At 40.1% G+C, this 18,439-nt stretch overlaps 1 protein-coding gene across 2 annotated transcripts in view; it reads left to right on the forward strand.

Moving 5' to 3' along the window:
* Nucleotides 1–202: 202 nt before the first annotated feature.
* Nucleotides 203–18,439, forward strand: part of LOC140482415 (contactin-associated protein-like 5) — an 878,213-nt gene continuing 859,976 nt past the window's right edge. For both annotated transcript variants that reach the window (XM_072579896.1, XM_072579897.1), the window contains exon 1: nt 203–657. In XM_072579896.1, coding sequence (XP_072435997.1) covers nt 573–657 — 85 coding nt within the window. In that variant the 5' untranslated portion in view covers nt 203–572. The remainder of the gene's footprint in view (nt 658–18,439) is intronic.

An 18,439-nucleotide genomic window follows, 5' to 3' on the forward strand; every position in this document is an offset into this window, starting at 1 on the left:
GAAATAGACAGACAGACAAGTGTAAATCACGTTTGGACTTTCCTCGGGTTCCTCGGCGCTGGGTGAAGGAAAGTGGGTTAGAATGTGGGCAGAAAACAGCGTTTATGTAGTGCCACCCCTTCCACACATGATTGTGATACGGGGTTGAAAGTGAATAAATGCTACCAGACATATTATATAAATTGCAGTCAATCTTTGTGAACTGGCGAGAAGGAACGAGCCGCTGTGCAGCACCTCCCTGTGAGCTCGGTCCACCAATTCGTAGCGCGGCTCCTTCCCTCTCCCAGTAGTCCCTCTCCCTCTCTCACACACACATCTCGACTCCTCCGTTCTTACGTCTGGATTTCCCAGTGCAAAAATAGCCGGACGCAGGAAAACGTGTTGTGCGGCGGCGAGAGTGCGGGAACGGCTGGGTTTAAAAGCGGAGGGAAGGAGGAGCAGGCAATAGGGAAAGGAGAGAGCGAGACAGAGTCACAGCAGAATGTGCATTGACGTGGTGAAAAGTGCAGTGAGAGAGCACCAGTTTTGAGCTCGGCCCTCCGAAAGATCTAATTGCTTCCACACCAAAAAAAATGGACTCGGACGCCGGTAGCAAACGCGTCTCCTTTTCCCTCTCCTTCATCAGCCTCTGGATCTTCTTGACAACAGCCCACTCTTGTAAGTAAACAATTCCCCTTTACTATTATTGAGAAAAGACGGGTGTGGGGGGAGGGGGGATTGAGAAAGTGCATTTGCAGAAGAATTGGTAGAGAGTATGTATTCATTTTTAACAACTGACTGATGGGGCTTCCTTAGGTAATGCCCCGAGAACTATTCCCATCGTACTGCAGAGTGGTCATTCTATTTTTAATATGATAATGTGAATTTAGGACACGCACTACTGCAACGTGAATAGACCAAGTGACACTCGACATAGATGCAAAGTACTTTACAACCTAGTTTACTCAAGTCTGAAGCCTAGAATGCCAAAAATAACGTATCCAGAGTCGGTAAGTTTTTATTGAGCAAATCCCACCCATTTGCTGCAAGTTTAGCTTTATTGTTACCTTTACGTGTAGGTTATGCAACATAACCTCAATGCTCTTGGTCTCTGGATCTGGAACCAGATCAGTGTTTGGGAATAGAATTGGACTTTGACAGCCACTCATTAGAATAGTTGATGCTTCTGTCTCAAAGGTGCTTTGGGCACACGGAAGCGAGTTAGCAACATCGCTGTGTGTAGGCTTTAAGTCAGGTGCTGTGCATACTGGCTGATCCCAAAACATACTTATGCTGTTATATATGATCTTTGTTACAAACATTGTTACTATTGGCAAAAAGCCATTTTTAACACGACGCGATAATGTTCTAACTTTAATCGGCAGGGAAAGTGCTTCTCGTCGCTAAAAAGGCTGAACAAATATTACGAAATTACTTCTAACTTGATTTGAACAATCCTCAGTAAGTTTCATTAAATGAGGCCCGGAGAGCTCTATTCATTCACTTTCAGAATGGAAAAAGATATCCTTGATACATACTGCCTTAATATAAATGTCGTATGTGTGTTTATGATTAGCTTCCCTACAGTGTAGCAACAGGCCCTTCGGGCCAACAAGTGCACACCGACCCCCGAAGAGTAACCCACCCCGCCTCTGCACCTAACACTTTGGGCAATTTAGCATGGCTAATTCACCTGACCTGCACATCTTTAGAACGTGGGAGGAAACCGGAGCAAACCCACAGGGAGAACCTGCGAACTCCACACAGTCGCCCAAGGCTGGAATCGAACCGAGGACGCTGGTGCTGTGAGGCAGCAGTGCTAGGCACCCTACATGTGCAGGGCAGAGATGCATGGAGTTAAGTTATCGATTGACACCATAACTCAGACTGTCTTGCCTTCTGCTTAAGATATGCATAAGAAAATAATGGCACATCAAAAGGTTCTCTATTATCCAGAGGATATCACAAAAGTCAGTGCAGACACAATGGGCCAAGGGGCCTCTTTCGAATACTATGATTTTAAAGCAAGTACTGACTGCAGGCTCATTAGTCATGGGGTTGGTGCCATTTCTTAGCTGAAACATTTTTAGTTTTTCATTTGTTTGGATGATTGCTGGTCACTCATAGACTGCAGTTATACTGCCTTGCTTGCTTCTGTGAAAAACTGTGTACAACGTTGAAAATGTGTCAAAAGAAATTGAGAGTCGATCTTTCATCAGGCACTTGAACCTACTAAAGCCAAACAATGTGGAACCTCCTCCAGTCTTCATTCTGGGCATGCCTTCAGGTTTATCAAGTTTGTGGCAATATTGTATTCCTGAGTATATCAATTGCAGTCAGATTTAACATTTTTTAAAATTGCTACAGATGCATAGTTATTTAATATATTGTATTCTGAGGCTGTTCTGAAGTCAGAAAAAGCCAGCAGTCATTTAAACTATATGTTATTATCTAACTATGCTTTCATCAATTCATCCAATATCATATTCATTCTATACATTCATTTTTAACATAGCTCTTCTTAATTCATGGCATTTAAGTTGCAACTAAAGTAGAGAGAATTTTAAAGTCTGTGAAATAACAATTAGGAAATGATTAAACCAAGTCAGGAATTCAAGTCATGAATCTACAACTGTGTAGGTAGGGCAATACTTTAACTTAATTCAGCATAAATGGATATGCTTATTTGTGTACAGGAAATAAATAGGTGGGTGGGCTTGGGTGAGGATGTAAGAGAATAGACATGTGATAAAATTATTCCAGCTATCAATATCTATTTGGAAAATAAACAGATCCCCATGCACAAGACTATGAATAGCTCTGCTATTTGATATGGAAAGGGTTTAGATTCTATTTCAGATTTCCCTTTTCAGTGGATGTATGCTGTTAAAAAAAAAGTTGCATTGCCAAGCACTCTCTATCTAAGAAGGAGTAGTTTTTCCCATTCCTGGTTGTAGTCAGCTGTTCCTACTGAAAGAACCCATGTAGGGATATATTGGGTAGAGATTGGACTGCACTTTGATGTGTCCTCTTAAATGTTTGATGGATTCACTGTTTAGGGTCAAACATCAATGAAAGCTGAAAGAAAAATAGAAACTGCTGGAAATACTAAGCAGGTCAGGCATTAACTGATTTTTTTTTTCCTTTTTACAGATCCTGCCTCACCTGCTGAGTACTCCTTGCATTTTCTGTTCTATTCCAAATTTCCAATGTCTGCAGTATTTTGCCTTTGCCTGCAGGGTGGTGGTTTGAATTAAGGTATCTGTCAGGTTTACAACAACACCTCAACAGTGAGGTTGCAATCTAAAAGGGAAAGAAGGAAGAAGAGAGAAGGAAATTGGCCCCAATAGGAGAATATAAACAATGCTACAAAATTAAATTGTCAGAAACATACCTTTCCCTTCTTGCAGGAGGTTTTGTTTCTAATTGCAGAAAGTTAATGACTTGATTAAAAGTTGGCCTGGAGGTGTTAAAAAGCAAAACTGGTTGCATGTATCTGAATTAATCTGCACAATTAAAACCAAGGTATCTCAGGTTAATAACTACAACTGATGCTATTTCAACCTCATCATGTTGTTAGGGTTATGGGCAGATAATGTGACCATGGTGCACTACAGTCAGCTCACTGGATACAGATTCATACTCACATTCAAATAATGTTATGATCATCACATTGTGCCTCATAGGTTTACTGCACTACTGACAGTATGGTGTCAGAGTTCCAGACTAAAAAGACAACATGAAACATTCTTTGTTTCATAAAACAATGATTTATACTTAGCTAGCATGACTCATAAATGTTACTGCATATAATGGACCACTAAGCCCAACTGGCCCCTGTCAATCTCATTTCATATTACTATAGTTCAACTCCCCTCTGAGCACAACGTCTGATCTTCAGGATGGTAACTTGATGAACAGGACAAAGAGGAAGGTGAGATGTACATTGAGAAAATGAAGGACAAAAATAGCCAATAACCAAAGGTTATACAAAAAAGCAATGGGAATGATCTGCATGAAGAGATTGAGTTTGAGGTAAACAGAGTGTAATGACTCACTAGTTCTTAAGTCTACTTGGAGTACTTCCTGAAAATGTTAATAGAATTAAGACTGAAGACATGGGGGTGTTGATGGAAAGTAAAGAGCATGTACGAATTTTCCATTTATTATGTTTGAACAAGTGTTCACATCAGTATGCCATTAAAGGGTGGGTAGTAACCTTTGGGATAATGAAGGCAAGACAGATGGGCTAAGAATCATACAGTGAATTTAACAGTGCAATATTATTTTTGGAGAGAGCATAATTAAAATGGATATCTGTATTTCAGGACCATGGAGAGTAATAAGTCTGAGATGTACGTAAGTAACATTATAAGTGGTAGGATTGTGGCCAGGCTAGTTTGCAAGAAAGAACCAAAGGGAGGTTTTAAGGGAACTTTTTAAAGAAGAAAATAAACAAAAAAAATTGGCCAAAAGTGGAGAGAAAGGTATGTTAGAAAAGAAGATGATGACGATGTGTTGTCAGACAGCCATGTCCAAAATGGAGATCATAGTAATGGGTAAGATGGAGAGGACGATATAGGACCAAGAAATTTTTCATGATGGAGAAAATTGAAGATTCAAATAAGCAAGGATGAAGAAGAATTTTGAACTTGATGAAAACAATGCTTATTTTACAATAGGAGAGGTGCTCTGCATAGGAATGAGCACATAAAATGGTGGAGTCAAACCAGGGGAATTTACCAAGAAACTGGTCAAAGAGGTTAGCTGTCAAGGAAGATCATAATGGAGGAGGTGGAAGAAGAAAATTGAGAAGATTAAAAAATGCAACTGTAGAGCTCAGGCTCCAGATGACTGAAGGTTAGATGAGTCAAAAGGGAAGGCTGAAAACTGACTTACACAAAGAGCAAATAACAAGATGGAGCAGGCCCTTCAGCCCTCCGTGCCTGTGCTGATATATTTTGCTCAAAACCATTGGGCAAAACCATTGAGTAACGGGTGAAGGGATGGCCTTGGGTCAGGCAGTCAGTATCACCGAGAGGAGCAGGTAAGGTGAGGATCTCGAGTCAGGCAATCAGTATCACTGAGAGGAGTTGATGTGATGACGATACCTTAACAGGCGGTCAGTATCACTAAGGGAAGCAAGTGAGAAAATGACTTCTTAACAGACAGCCAGATCCATAGATAGATTCATTTGAGTTGATTGTAATCAGTTCTTCCTGTACTCTCGAAAGGAACTAGTTTTTACTGAACATTTGATAAGTGATTAAGATCTGTACCACTCTTAAATTTTAATATAGCAAATAAATTCATTCTAAAAATAATGAAATATACATAAAATGACATAAATGTGTGAATAATGTCAGTAAATAATGGTGGATGTTCAAACCTGCAGTACCTGAGTGCTCCTAAATACTGTTAGGTTCTGTGGAAAGCATATCTGTGATAGCTAAAGTTCAAGTAGCTTTGGCTCAGAGTTTATGAGGAGGAGGCTGAACTAATTTCACTGCAATGCATCAGGGAGTGTTAAAAGATAACAGGATTCTTTGTTCGGATAAGGTTTTCTGATTTAGTCAGTGGTCAGAGACAACAGGGTATAAATGTGAGTGAGACAGATAAGGGGATCCAGAGAGCAAGCTGATAGGAATATCAGCCTCTACAATTGTCCAATAGATTTGAGGTTCTCACATTCTTTTTGGATGAGAACAGGATGCTGCAGGTTTGATAAGTAACAATGGCACCATGGTATAGGGAGTTATGCAAGTGAGGAGTGCAAAAAGGAATGTAGTAGTAGTAGGGAGGAATATAGTCAGAGGGATTTCCAGAACAAAGAGCTAGAGCTCAGATGACCGTGTGGCCTGTCAAATGCCAGAGGTTGTTACATCTGCTCATGCCTGGACAGGACCTTGCAGTGAGAAGATAAGGATTCAATGGTATCAGTCCATGTAAGTATCAGAGGCATAGGTGGTATTAGGAGTGTAAGGAGCTAAGAACGAAAGTAAAAACTTAGACTCGAAGTTTCTAATCTCTGGATTATTACCTGAGTCATATAGTTAAACAGCATAGAAACAGACCCTTCATTCCAACTCATCCATATTGACCAGATATCCTAAACTGATATAGTCCCATTTGTCAGCATTTATCCCTCTAAACCATTTCTATTAATGTACCTAGCCAGATGCATTTTAAATTATATAATTGTACCCACCTCCTCTGCTTCCTCTGCCAGCTTGTTCCATACATGCACCACCCTTTGCATGAAAAAGTTGTCCCTCAGGTTCAATTTAAATCTCTCCCCTCTCACCTTAAACCTTTGCCCTGTAGTTTTGGATCCCCATAGCCTGGGGAAAAAGACTTTGACTATTCACCCTATCTGTGCCAATTCACAGACTGGTTTTCAAGACATATATTCTGGATGTTGGACCACCAGCACCAGTATTGGGGAATGAGGGGGCTGTTCCATTGGGACAATCTACATCTGAACCATGCTAAGGATAGTGCTTTTGTAAACTGTAAAACAATTGGAGTAGAAATTGTTACTACTAATTGAGGTAATGTTAGGTAATGAGAAATTAAGCCCTGCTATTCCTGGAATTAGCACAAGATTTAAATAATTTTAAGAAGGAGGAAAAAGTCCATAGTTTACTTGACTTCCCAAATTCAGATTGTTAGAAAGCAGGAAACAGGTTTCTGCACTGAGCAAAAATCACTGTTTATTACAGATAAACAGAAAGAGACCATCATTATTAAAATTTGAATTTCCTTATAAGGTCCTCATTACCGCATTCATGGAGGCAATCAGACAGGGCAAGTAGGTTATGGACAAGGGAGGAAAACTGGAAGGCAATTCAGTCGTCTTTCTTGCCAGGATCTGGTGTTGAAATTATCCTTATGGCTCTTTTGCTGGCCAGCACATTGCTTCAGTCATCTTTCTCTGGATACATCCACTGGTTGGTGAGAGATGCAAGGTGAGTGGCTCCCTGATAATAAGTAGGTGACATATCAGTTAAAAGTCATAGCATATCACAACTGTTGCAGAAAAGGTAAACCAATTTTCTTTAGGTTTACACTGGAGTTTTGACTGCAGAGAATGGAGAGACGAATTCTGAACAAAAATAAAGTATTCCAGATGCTGAAAATCAGAAAATAAAACAGTTCTGAAGAAGGTTTAGTGGACCCAAAATTTTAACTTTGCTTTCCCTGCACAGATGCTGTAAGATCTGCTGAGTTTCTCCAAAACATTCTGTTTTTAAGACCATGCCTGAGCTGGGGAAGAACTGAACATCTCCATATCTCTGTAAGTTGTTTCTAGCTTCAAGCTTCAGTTACCTCAGAACCAATCACACAGTTATTGGCAAGCAAAAATGTTGAAGTCATTGATATTAGGCACTAGTCCATAGAACAAGCAAAGTCTTGTTGCCAGCAATAAACTGCATCAGTACACCCCCTTGGTTTTAAATGTTCTACAACTCTGCTTTCAGTTATTTGTTGTTCATACAGTTGTTTTCATGATGCTTGACACGAGTGTCCCATATGTGACTTCCAAGAAAAATAGCAAGTGAGATAATAATAACTTGCATTTGTGCAATAATTAGATATTACCTTGATTCAGTAGATTATTATATAGAATAAGTTTGGTTGGAGATGTGGAATAGGTTGGGAAAGAAGTTGCTAGTGGGATTGATCTAATACAATCGTCTAAACACTTAACAGAAATTACAATGTTGGACAAAGTATACAAATAACAAATACTAGTGCTTTGATAAAGGGACAACATAAACATGGGTGACTTTAGTTTACATATAAACTAGGAAAATCAAGGCATAAGGCTGAAGGCATAAGGGGATTGCAGACAGATCTGGATGGGTTGAGTGAGTGGGCCAAACTTTGCAGATGGGAATATCATGTGAGAAAATGTGAAATTGCTCACTTTGGTGGGAAGAATAAAATGTAGGATATTAGTTAAACAGAGAGTGACTGCAGACTACTGAGCTGCAAAGGGATTTGGATGTTCCATTGCATGTCACAAAAAATCTATTTAGTATGCAGATATAGCATCTAATCAAAAAGGCTAATGGGATGCTTTATTTTACGATGAGAGGAATTAAATGTGCAAGTAAAGATGTTACCTTCAGTCCTATAGGGGATTGGTGAGAACCACATCATGAATACTGTGTGCATTCTCCTTACTTAAGAAATAATGTTGGTACATTGGAGGCAGTTAGAAGTGTACTAGATTAATACCTGAAATAAGTCTGTTCACTTATAAGGTTGGACAAACTGGGCTTGGATCAACTAGCATTTAGAAGGCTGAGGAGTGACTTGATTGAAGTGTATAAGACACTGAATGACCGTGACAAGGTGGATGTGGGATGAATGTTTGCTCATGTGGGTGAGTCCAGAACTAGGTGGCTCTGTTTTATAACTGAGGGTCACATCTTCAAGACTGATATGGGGAGAAAATTTCTCTCTGAGGGTTGTGTGCCTTTTGAACCCCTTGCCTCAGAAGATGATATAGGCAGCGTCAATGAATATTTTTAAAGTTAAAAAATCACACAAGACCAGGTTATAGTCTAACAGGTTTATTTGGAAGTACAAGCTTTTGGAGCACTGCTCCCTCATCAACTAGCAGTGATCCAAAAGCTTGTATTTCAAATAAACCTGTTGGATGATAACCTGGTCTTGTGTGATTTTTAACTTTGTTCACCACACTCCAACACAGGCACCTCCACATCATGAATATTATTAAGAGGGGGGAATAAATTATTGAATAACAACAAAAAGTGCTGAACAAACTCAACAGCTCTGGCATCAACTGTGGAGAGAGAGACAGAATTAACATTCTGAGTCCAATTAATCTTCTTTGGAATTAAATAGATAGGTCACAAAGATAGAACCAGATAGGTTCCTGTTGGCAAGGGTAATTAAAGATTGTTGGGAGTAGATGAGAATGTAGAGTTTGAAATGGAAACAAATCAGCTGTGATCTTACAGAGCCTTGTCCTGCTCCTACTTTATATGCTCATACGGTGTTTGTGTGTTTTCTCATATGTACAGGAACTGGAGTATGGAGTCGGGCAGTTACAGGGGTAGAGAAGATTGAGAAAGGATTTAACAAATTCTGTATATCACAATCAGTTATTCAATTCCACTTACAGTTAAGACAGAAGCTAAAACATCATACATGATTAAAGATGTATTTGCTCTTAAATATAACGTTTCTTATAATATTGGAGAAATTTGATTTTTAATATGCTAAACTACACTTTCTGTGACAGCAAAAGCTGTTTAATAATAATTGTGAAGTTAATATGTCACTAAGACCCTGTTATACCTTATTCAAGGACGTATACATTTTCCTAATATGTTAATTTTGAATAATAAGACTATGAGAATGAATGTTTTGTTAGTTCAAAGATTTCTAATTGCTGGCAGCCAGGAGGGTGTGGAAGTTTGGAATGAAAAAAACTCAATAATAGAAGTGTAGAATCACTAATAGCTCAAACGGTTCTGTCAATATTTGGACCTCTATGTCTGTAGATGATTGGAGCAAAACATCACTGGAAACTGCTGTTGCCAAAATTAGTGCAATCCGACTTAATGTCTGGATCTTGTGGTATAGATGACATCTTATAGATTTCCCTTTGGCCAGTACTTTTACTGAATTCAGAATTTGCTGCCAGTTTTATTTTGCCATTTATGCCACAAAGTCCAGTCGTTAAGTCGTATTACACTAATTTTGGCAACAGAAGTTTCTAGACTCTAGATTTTGGGATGCATCACAAGAAAATGCTCTTTTTTTCACTGAAGACTGACTATGCTTTTTGTCAATGCCAAACAATAAAATCTTCATGGATTATTTTTGAACCTTTTACAGTGTTGAAGTTCACATTACACTGTACCAGTCACAAAGTCAAGCTGTGAGGAAGTAAACGCACCACACATTAATGTGAGATTACAAGGTTGACACCCAAACCTCAGCCGTTGTCATTTGCACTTCAGTCATATTGGATCTTTCTGATTGATGCCTTGGAACAATGCAAAATACACATTAGAATTGTGCTGTGAGTTTCAAATTAATTTGACATTTTAATCCAAATTACATGGCAAAATACAATTTTAGTAAGTCAATAATTTGGATTTCACTGCCTTTCACTGCCACTTTTACTTTCTTTTTCTTCATCCTTCTTAGCACCAACTGTAGAAGGTGCAAATTAAAATGTGTGCTTAGTTGGAGAAGGATGCTGTGAAATGCTGCTACCATGATATCAATGCTTCTATTGGTGTATGACAGCTGACACTCTGTTTCTGTGAAGCTGAGTCAAAAGATATCTAGCAAGACTTCAAAGAATTGCTACAGAGTGATCAATGAACCATTTCTCTCACTGATACAGAGATGACTGCACCAATGTGTATAGTATGTAACCAGGTTCTATGTATGGCATATAGATAATTTATATATAGGTATAAAAATCAAATCTGTGTGCAATGCTTAAATGGTAAAAACACTTGTTATTTCTGGTTCCAAGTTGCTTGAGCAGAACATCAGAACTGGTTAGCCCTGCTGTTGTGTTTTTCTAATGTTTGGGCTCTAAATTTTCTTTCTAAAAGTGTGAGTTTTGAAATGAATTATTTCCAGTGTGTTTTTGTTTGGCATGGCATTATGACGGTGGTGAAAACAATGATGAATAAAAATCTCAGAAATTGATCTGCAAGTGATGTTTTGCTCCAATAATCTACAGACATGCAGGTACAAATATTTAAAGAGCTGTTTGATGTGGGAGCCAAAGGTTGGGTGGAAGAGGTTCTGAATTAGAAATCTCAGGAATGGGGAACTCCTGCTGAATTTAACAGCAATTGTTTCATGCCTGACAGCTGGTCAGGTTGACTAGCCAGTCAGCTGACAGGTAGGAGAACCAGCAGCTGAAAAATGTAGCCAGACACCATGGTTGGAGGATTGCAATTATTGCATTTGTTTTCAGTTGGACTGAACAGCTGTTTTTGAATGTAAAGTACTCACAGCAAGGTGGGGAGGTCCAAAGTTCAAGATATGGTTCCAAAGTCTACTTGTTTTGACTGGAATCTATCTGAATAGATGATTAATTTCTGCAGTGTTGATTTCTACATATATGCAGAAGACTGGCTGTGGTGACCCCTGTTGGTCCGTCCATAAGGAAAATAGAATAGAAAGTAAGAGAGTCCTGAGAAATCAACACAAACTGCAGGTAAGAAGTGAGAAATGCTGTCGAGCAAACTAACGGGATGGAGGTTAAGATTCCCTATAGTATGCAAACAGGCCCTTTGCCCCAATAAATCCACACCGACCCTCCAAAGAGTTACCCAACCAGACCCATTACCCTACCCTATATTTACCGCAACTGGCAATTTAGCGTGGCCAATTCACCTGACCTGCACATCTTTAGATTATGGGAGGAAACCAGAGCACCTAGAGGAAACCCAGACAGACACAGGGAGAATGTGCAAACTCCACATATACAGTCATATGAAGCATGAATCGAACCCAGACTCTGGTGCTGTGAGGCAGCAGTGCAAACCACTGAGCCACTGTGCCACCCTGGAGGAAAAGATGAGCACAGAAACTGGACGAGAGAGAGATACACACAAATGGGTAGGATTGAGATAATGACATGCAAATAGAATATGAGTATGTGAGAGAGTAAAAGAATCTCTAGATTGGAATAACAGAAATTGGCTGAAGGAAGAGTTCACTTTGAGTAGTGATGTTCACTGTCGATACGTTAGACAGCTTTGTGACTTATCTCCCTGAAACTGAACCTTTGAGGAGAGTCGGTGAAATGAATTAGGTTTACATATTTGGTTTTTGTTTACTTTCTTGTTATTACAGTGTGCAGTCTATTGCAAACTTTACAGATACTTCAATTTGAAAGGACTTTTGGCATGAAGCCAAAGTTTACCCATGTTTGGAATATAAAGACGCCTGCAAACAAGAGCTCAGATATAACTGTGATTGGAGTTGATGCATGGTGAATTTTTGCTGCTGACTGGAATTCCTGGAGATAACTAGTCAGAATGTAGACAGGAAAAGCAGAGGACAATGGAATTTAAAAGATGGTAGAAAAGAGAGTCTGCTAGAAGGAAAGAAAAAATAAGTCAGGCCAATATTATCTTTCTGTACCAGCTGTGGAAGACACAGCCATGCATGAATGGATACTGCCAGAATAGACTGTGTTCACTTCAGAAAAGACGTAGATCCATATTCAGTCCATAGTCATGCCGTGTTAAGAAAGCATGACACTCAACAAAGGTGAATGCAATAATATTGCCAAATAATAATAACATGCTACACAGTCCATTGCCATGTGGCAAAGCAATCCATGCGCAGTGTTTAATTTTTAGTTAGAGTCATAGAGATATAGAGTATGGAAAGAGACCCTTTGATACAACTCATCCATGTTGACCAGGTATCCTTGTTAAATCTAATTCCATTTGCCAGCTTTTGGTCTATATCCCTCTAAACCCTTTCAATCCATATACTCATCCAGGTGCCTTTTAAAAGTTGCAATTGTACGAGCCTCCACCATTTCATCTGGCAGCTCATACCATACACACACCACCTTTTGCGTGAAAAAGTTGCCCCTTAGGTCTCTTTTAAATCTTTCCCCTTTCAAATTAAACCTATGTCCTCTAGTTCTGGACTCCCCTATCCCAAGGAAAAGACCTTGTCTATTCAACCTGTCCATGTCCTGCATGATTTTATAAACTTCTATAAGGTCACCCCTCAGCCTCCAATGCTCCAGGGAAAATAGCCCCAAGTCTATGCAGCCTCTCCCTATAGCTCAAATCCCCTAACCCTGGTAACATCCTTGTAAATCTTTTCTGAACCTGTTCAAGTTTCACAACACCCTTGCTATAGCACGGAGACCAGAATTGCAGTCTTCTGATAGTGGCCTAAGCAATGTCCTGTCCTGCTGCAACATGACATCCCAACTCCTAAACTCAATGCAAGAACCAATAAAGCCAAGCATACCAAATACCTTCTTCACTCTCCTATCCACCTGCGACTACTTTCAAAGAACTATGAACCTGCACTCCAAGTCTCTTCAGCAACACTCCCCAGGTCCTTACCATTAAGTGTATAAGTCCGGCCCTGATTTGCCTTTCCAAAATGCAGTACTTCACATATATCTAAACTAAACTCCATCTGCCAATCCTCAGCCCATTGGCCTCGCTGATCAAGATCCTGTTGTACTCTAAAGTAAAATTCTCTGCTGTCCACTACACCTCCAAGTTGGTGTAAATTGCAAGCTTTCTAACCATACCACCTATGTTCAAATCCAAATCATTTATATAAATGACAAAAAGCAGTGGACTCAGCACTGATCCTTGTGGCACACCACTGGTTGCAGGTCTCCAATCTGAAAAGCAACCCTCCATCACCACCCTCTGTCATCTATCTTTGAGCCAGTTCTGCATCCAAAAAGCTAATTCTCCCCCTATTCTCTGTGATCTAACCTTGCTAACCAGTCTACTGTGAGAAACGTTGTGGATCACCTTACTGAAGTCCATATGAGATTAGATTACTTACAGTGTGGAAACAGACCCTTCGGCCCAACAAGTGCATACCGACCCGCCAAAGTGCAACTCCTACACTCCAACCACTCTGTCCTCACCAAACACAGTAAAGTTAGTGAGACACAATTTCCCATGCACAAACCATGTTGGCTATCTCTAATCAGTCCTTGCCTTTTGAAATACATGTAAATCCTGTCTCCCAGCATTCCCTCTAACAACTTGCCTACCACCAATGTCAGGTTCACCAGCCTATAGTCCCTTGGCTTTTCATTCACACATTTCTTCAATATTGACTCCAAGGGAGACAACCTCCAGTCTTCCAGCACCTCACCTGTGGCTATTGATGATACAAATATCTCAACGAGGGCCCCAGCAATCACTTCCCTAACTTCCCAAAGAGCTCTAGGGTACACTTGATCAGGTCCTGGGGATGTACCCACCTTTATGCATTTTAAGACATCCAGCACCTCCTACTCTGTGATGTGGATATTTTTCAAGAAGACACTATTTATTTCCCCACGTTCTCTATCTTCCATATCCTTCTCCACAGTAAACACTGATACAAAATACTCATTTTGTATTTTATCTATTTCCTGTGGTTCCACACATAGACAGCCTTACTAATCTTTAAGGGGCCTGGTTCTCTCCCTAGTTACCTATTTTTCCTTAATGTATTTGTAGAATCCATTTGGACTCTCTCGTTAATCCTATTTTCTTTCATGGGATATGGCAGCTCCAGTCTTGACCAATATTTATTGTTCATTTAATTGCAGTTGTGAAGGTGGTGGTGAGTTGTCTTTTTTACATAAATCAATGGTGTGGTGTGGGTGCAGTAGTGGTGGGGAGGTGGTGCTGTTGGAAATGAGCTCTGAGATTTTGACCCAGCAACAATGAAGGTACAGTTTTATAGTGTCAAGTCAGGATGGTGTGTGGTTTGGAGAAGATATTGCTACTGGTGGTATTCCCTTGGCATTCCCTTGTAAGTTTGCAGATGACACTAAGATTGGTGGAATAGCAGATAGTGAAGGAGACTGTCAGAGAACGCAGCAAAATATGGATAGATTGTAGAGTGGGCAGACAAATGGCAGATGGAGTTCAATCTGGGCAAATAAGAGCTGATGCATTTTGGAAGATCCAATTCAAGAGCGAACTATACGGTAATTGAAAAGCCCTGGGGAAAATCAATGTACAGAGAGATCTGGGTGTTCAGGTCCATTGTACCCTGAAGACAGCAACGCAGGTCAATAGTGTGGTCAAGAAGGCATATGGTATACTTACCTTCATCAGACAGGGTATTGAGGACAAGAGTGGGCAGGTCATGTTACAGTTGTATAGGATTTTGGTTTGGCCACATTTGGAATACTGCATACAGTTCTGGTCATCACATTACGAAACAGATGTGGATGCTTTGGAGAGGTGCAGAGGAGGTTTACGAGGATGTTGCCTGATATGGAGGGTGCTAGCTGTGAAGAGAAATTGTTTAGATTAGCATTATTTTCATTAGAAAGACAGAGGTTGAGAGGGGACCTGATTGTGGTCTACAAAATCATGAGAGGTATAGATAGGGTGGATAGCAAGAAGCTTTTTCTCAGAGTGGGGGAATCAATTACTGGGGAAAAAGGGAAATATGCATGGAAAGTTTTTTATGCAGAGGGTGGTGGGTGCCTGGAATGCGTTGCTTGTGGAGATGGTAGAGGCGGGCATGATAGCATCATTTAAGATGTATCTAGACAGAGACAAATCTTTAGCAAATACGTGACAGGTTTAGATAGAGAATGTGTAATGGCGCAAGCTTGGAGAGTCAAAGGGCCTGTTCCTATTCTGTAATTTTCTTTGATCTTTGCTGCCTTTGTGCTACTGAAGGTGCAATGCATCTTGTAAATGGTACACACTTGCTGTCACTGCACTGTGGTGGTGGAGAGGGCTTGTTCTGGATCCAGAATGCCACATGATCAAATACCATGCTAGTAAATATCACGTGATCAAATCTCCAGGAATGGGTCGAAGTGGAGATGAGAATTTACTTGAGGTACTTCCTCCAAATCCACACTCACACACAGACTACTTCAAATTCTATTCAAACATCCTAATATTTCCATAAAACCACATATAAACAACAATTAAAGTAATAAATCAACATCCTTAAATGTTAATGAAGTCACTGACCTTAGAAGTAAACTTCGTTTATTTCCACATAGCAGCTGTCTGACTTGCTTGGAATTTATATCATTTTCTATTGTCATTTCGGATTATTTCTGATTTCTGGGATCTATTGTACTTTTACCCTTAAATTTAATATGCTAATTCTGCCCAGGGCGTTGTTTTAAGTAATATGCAAACTGGCTATACTCCATGCCGACACACACTGGACGTCATGCTGGTGATAAGACAGTCAGTCTTCCGGGATTGGCCGGAGATTATATGGAATGGGAGTTAAATTTTCTGGAATATATTGTTCACAGTTAAGGTAAAAATGTACTTCGCATTGTCCGTGTTTGATAGGGTGATCAAATTGTTTACACTTCAGGGACTGGGGTGCAGGGAACTCAAGCAATTCGATCGATCAATATCATTTTGTTATTTTACAAAAATAAGCACTACATATGTCTTAGTTTTACAAGAGTGGGAACGGGAATCGGTTGTTGTTTGTTGAGGTATACATAGGTTTTCGACAGCCCTGGAATTCGAACCGGGAATTCGGTTTGCGTTCTCTTTATCTATTACTTATTATCTCTCTTTCATATTGTCTGTTCCAAACACGATTCTCCTGAACTGAATTTAGTAGAATATATTTTATGATCACATCGTTTAATGGTAGGTAGGATATCCCAGAATGCAAAGCGCCAGAGAATATGCACTATCTATTTCAGAGTGAGTCGTCGATTCCAATCTTTCACGTGGAAGAGGTTTTCTTCATCTGGAAAATGTATTCATCCAGTTTACTTTTTCTTGTGCGGTCCTGTGACCGGATTGATATTAATTTTTCTAGTTTATTCAAAATTAGTACGTATTCTGTATTCTGGAAACCAAAACCAATCTTGTGCAAATTTAAACAAGCTTTCAGAAGCAATGCAGGACAGCAAAAAAAAATCACAAACTAAATTTTGCAACATTCTGCTGGAGCGAGGCTCTGCTTCAACCCTACACCTAAACTACACTAGAACAACATGAAGTACTGGAAACGCGCTGCAGATGAGGCTGAATCTGTACAGATAAACAAAGTCGAGAGGTTAATTGAGGAAAGGCAGCATGGATTTATGAAGGACAAATTGCCTTTAAGTAACTTGCTTGAGTGTTTGATGAAGTAACAGAGAAGCTTTAGGAGATCAATGCTGTTGATGTATTGCACACAGACTTCCAAAGGCATTCGTTAAAGCAACTTAGATAGAAAATTGGCACAAAAGTAGTTCCTTTGAGCCTGCTCCACTATTCAGCGTGCTCATGGCTGATCTTCCTACTCAGTACCCTGTTCCTGCTTTAGCCCCATTCCCTTTGATCCTTTTAGCACCAAAGACATGTTTAACTCCTTCATGAAAATATTCAGTCTTCTGGCCTTAGTTGCTATTTAAAGGAAAAAGGCTCCACAGAATCACCATTCTCTGGGTAAAGAGTTTTTTTATTCATTTGTGGGACATGGCATCACCGGCTGGTCAGCATTTATTGCGTGTCCCCTAGTTGCTCCTGAAGAAGTTGGTGGTGACCTGCCTTCTTGAACTGCTGCAGTCCATATGCTTTGGGTTGACCCAGAATATCATTCAGGAGGGATTTCCAGGTTTTTGGCTCAGCGATAGTGAAGGAATGACAATATGTTTCCAAGTCAGAATGGTGAGTGGCTTGGAAGGGAACCTGCAGGTAGTGGTGTTCCCATATACCTGTTGTCCTTTTCCTTCTAGATGAAAGAGTCTGTGTGTTTGGAAGGCACTGTTTAAGGATCTTTCGTAAATTTCTGCAGTTTCTTGTCATTTATAAACACTGCTGCCACTGTGAGCATTGATAGTGGAGGAGTTGGATACTTGTGGATGTGGTGCCAATCAAGTGGGTTGTTTTGTCCTGGATGATGTCAAACTTCTTGGATATTATTGGAGTTTCATCTGTGCAGGCAAGTGGGAAGTATTCCATCACCCTCCCACCTTGTAGATGATAGAGAGGCTTTGGAGAGTCAGGGCATGAGTTTCTTGCAACAGGATTCCTAGCCTCTGAAAAATTGCTGTAGCCACTGTGCTTATTTGGCAAATCCAATTGAATTTCTGATCAATGGTAACCCCAAGAATGTTGATAATGGGCAATTCAGTGATGGTAATAGCATTAAATGTCAAGGGGTGGTGGTTAGATTTGCCTCTGATTGAAGATGGTCATTGACTGGCATTTGTGTGGTATGATAGTTACTTGCCACTTGTCAGTCTAAGCTGTCTGTCCAGATATTGTTGTATTTGAACATAGACAGGTTTACTTTCCGAGGAGTCGCGAATGATGCTGAACATTGTGCGATCATCAGCGAACAACCCCACTTCTGATGATTCCCCACCTTATGATGGAGTGACAATCATTGATGAAACAGCTGAAGGTGGTTAGACCTAGGACACTACCCTGAGCAACTCCTGCAGAAATGTCCTGGAACTGAAAAGACCTAATTTCCAACAACCACAGCTCCTCTGGCCCAAGTATGACTTCAATCAGCAGTGAGTTTAACCGCTGATCTCCCTTGATTCCAGTTTTACTCGGGCTCCTTGATGGGAGAAAGTGAAGTCTGCAAATGCTGGAGATTAGAGTCAAGATGAAGGGTTTATGCCTGAAACATTGATTCTCCTGCTTCTCGGATGCTGCCTGACCTGCTGTGCTTTTCCAGTACCACACTCTTGACTCCAGGGCTTCTGGATGTCATTCTCAGTTGAATGTGACTTGATTTC

This window comes from Chiloscyllium punctatum, chromosome 10 (genome assembly GCF_047496795.1).
Source record: "Chiloscyllium punctatum isolate Juve2018m chromosome 10, sChiPun1.3, whole genome shotgun sequence".
Classification (NCBI taxonomy): domain Eukaryota; kingdom Metazoa; phylum Chordata; class Chondrichthyes; order Orectolobiformes; family Hemiscylliidae; genus Chiloscyllium; species Chiloscyllium punctatum.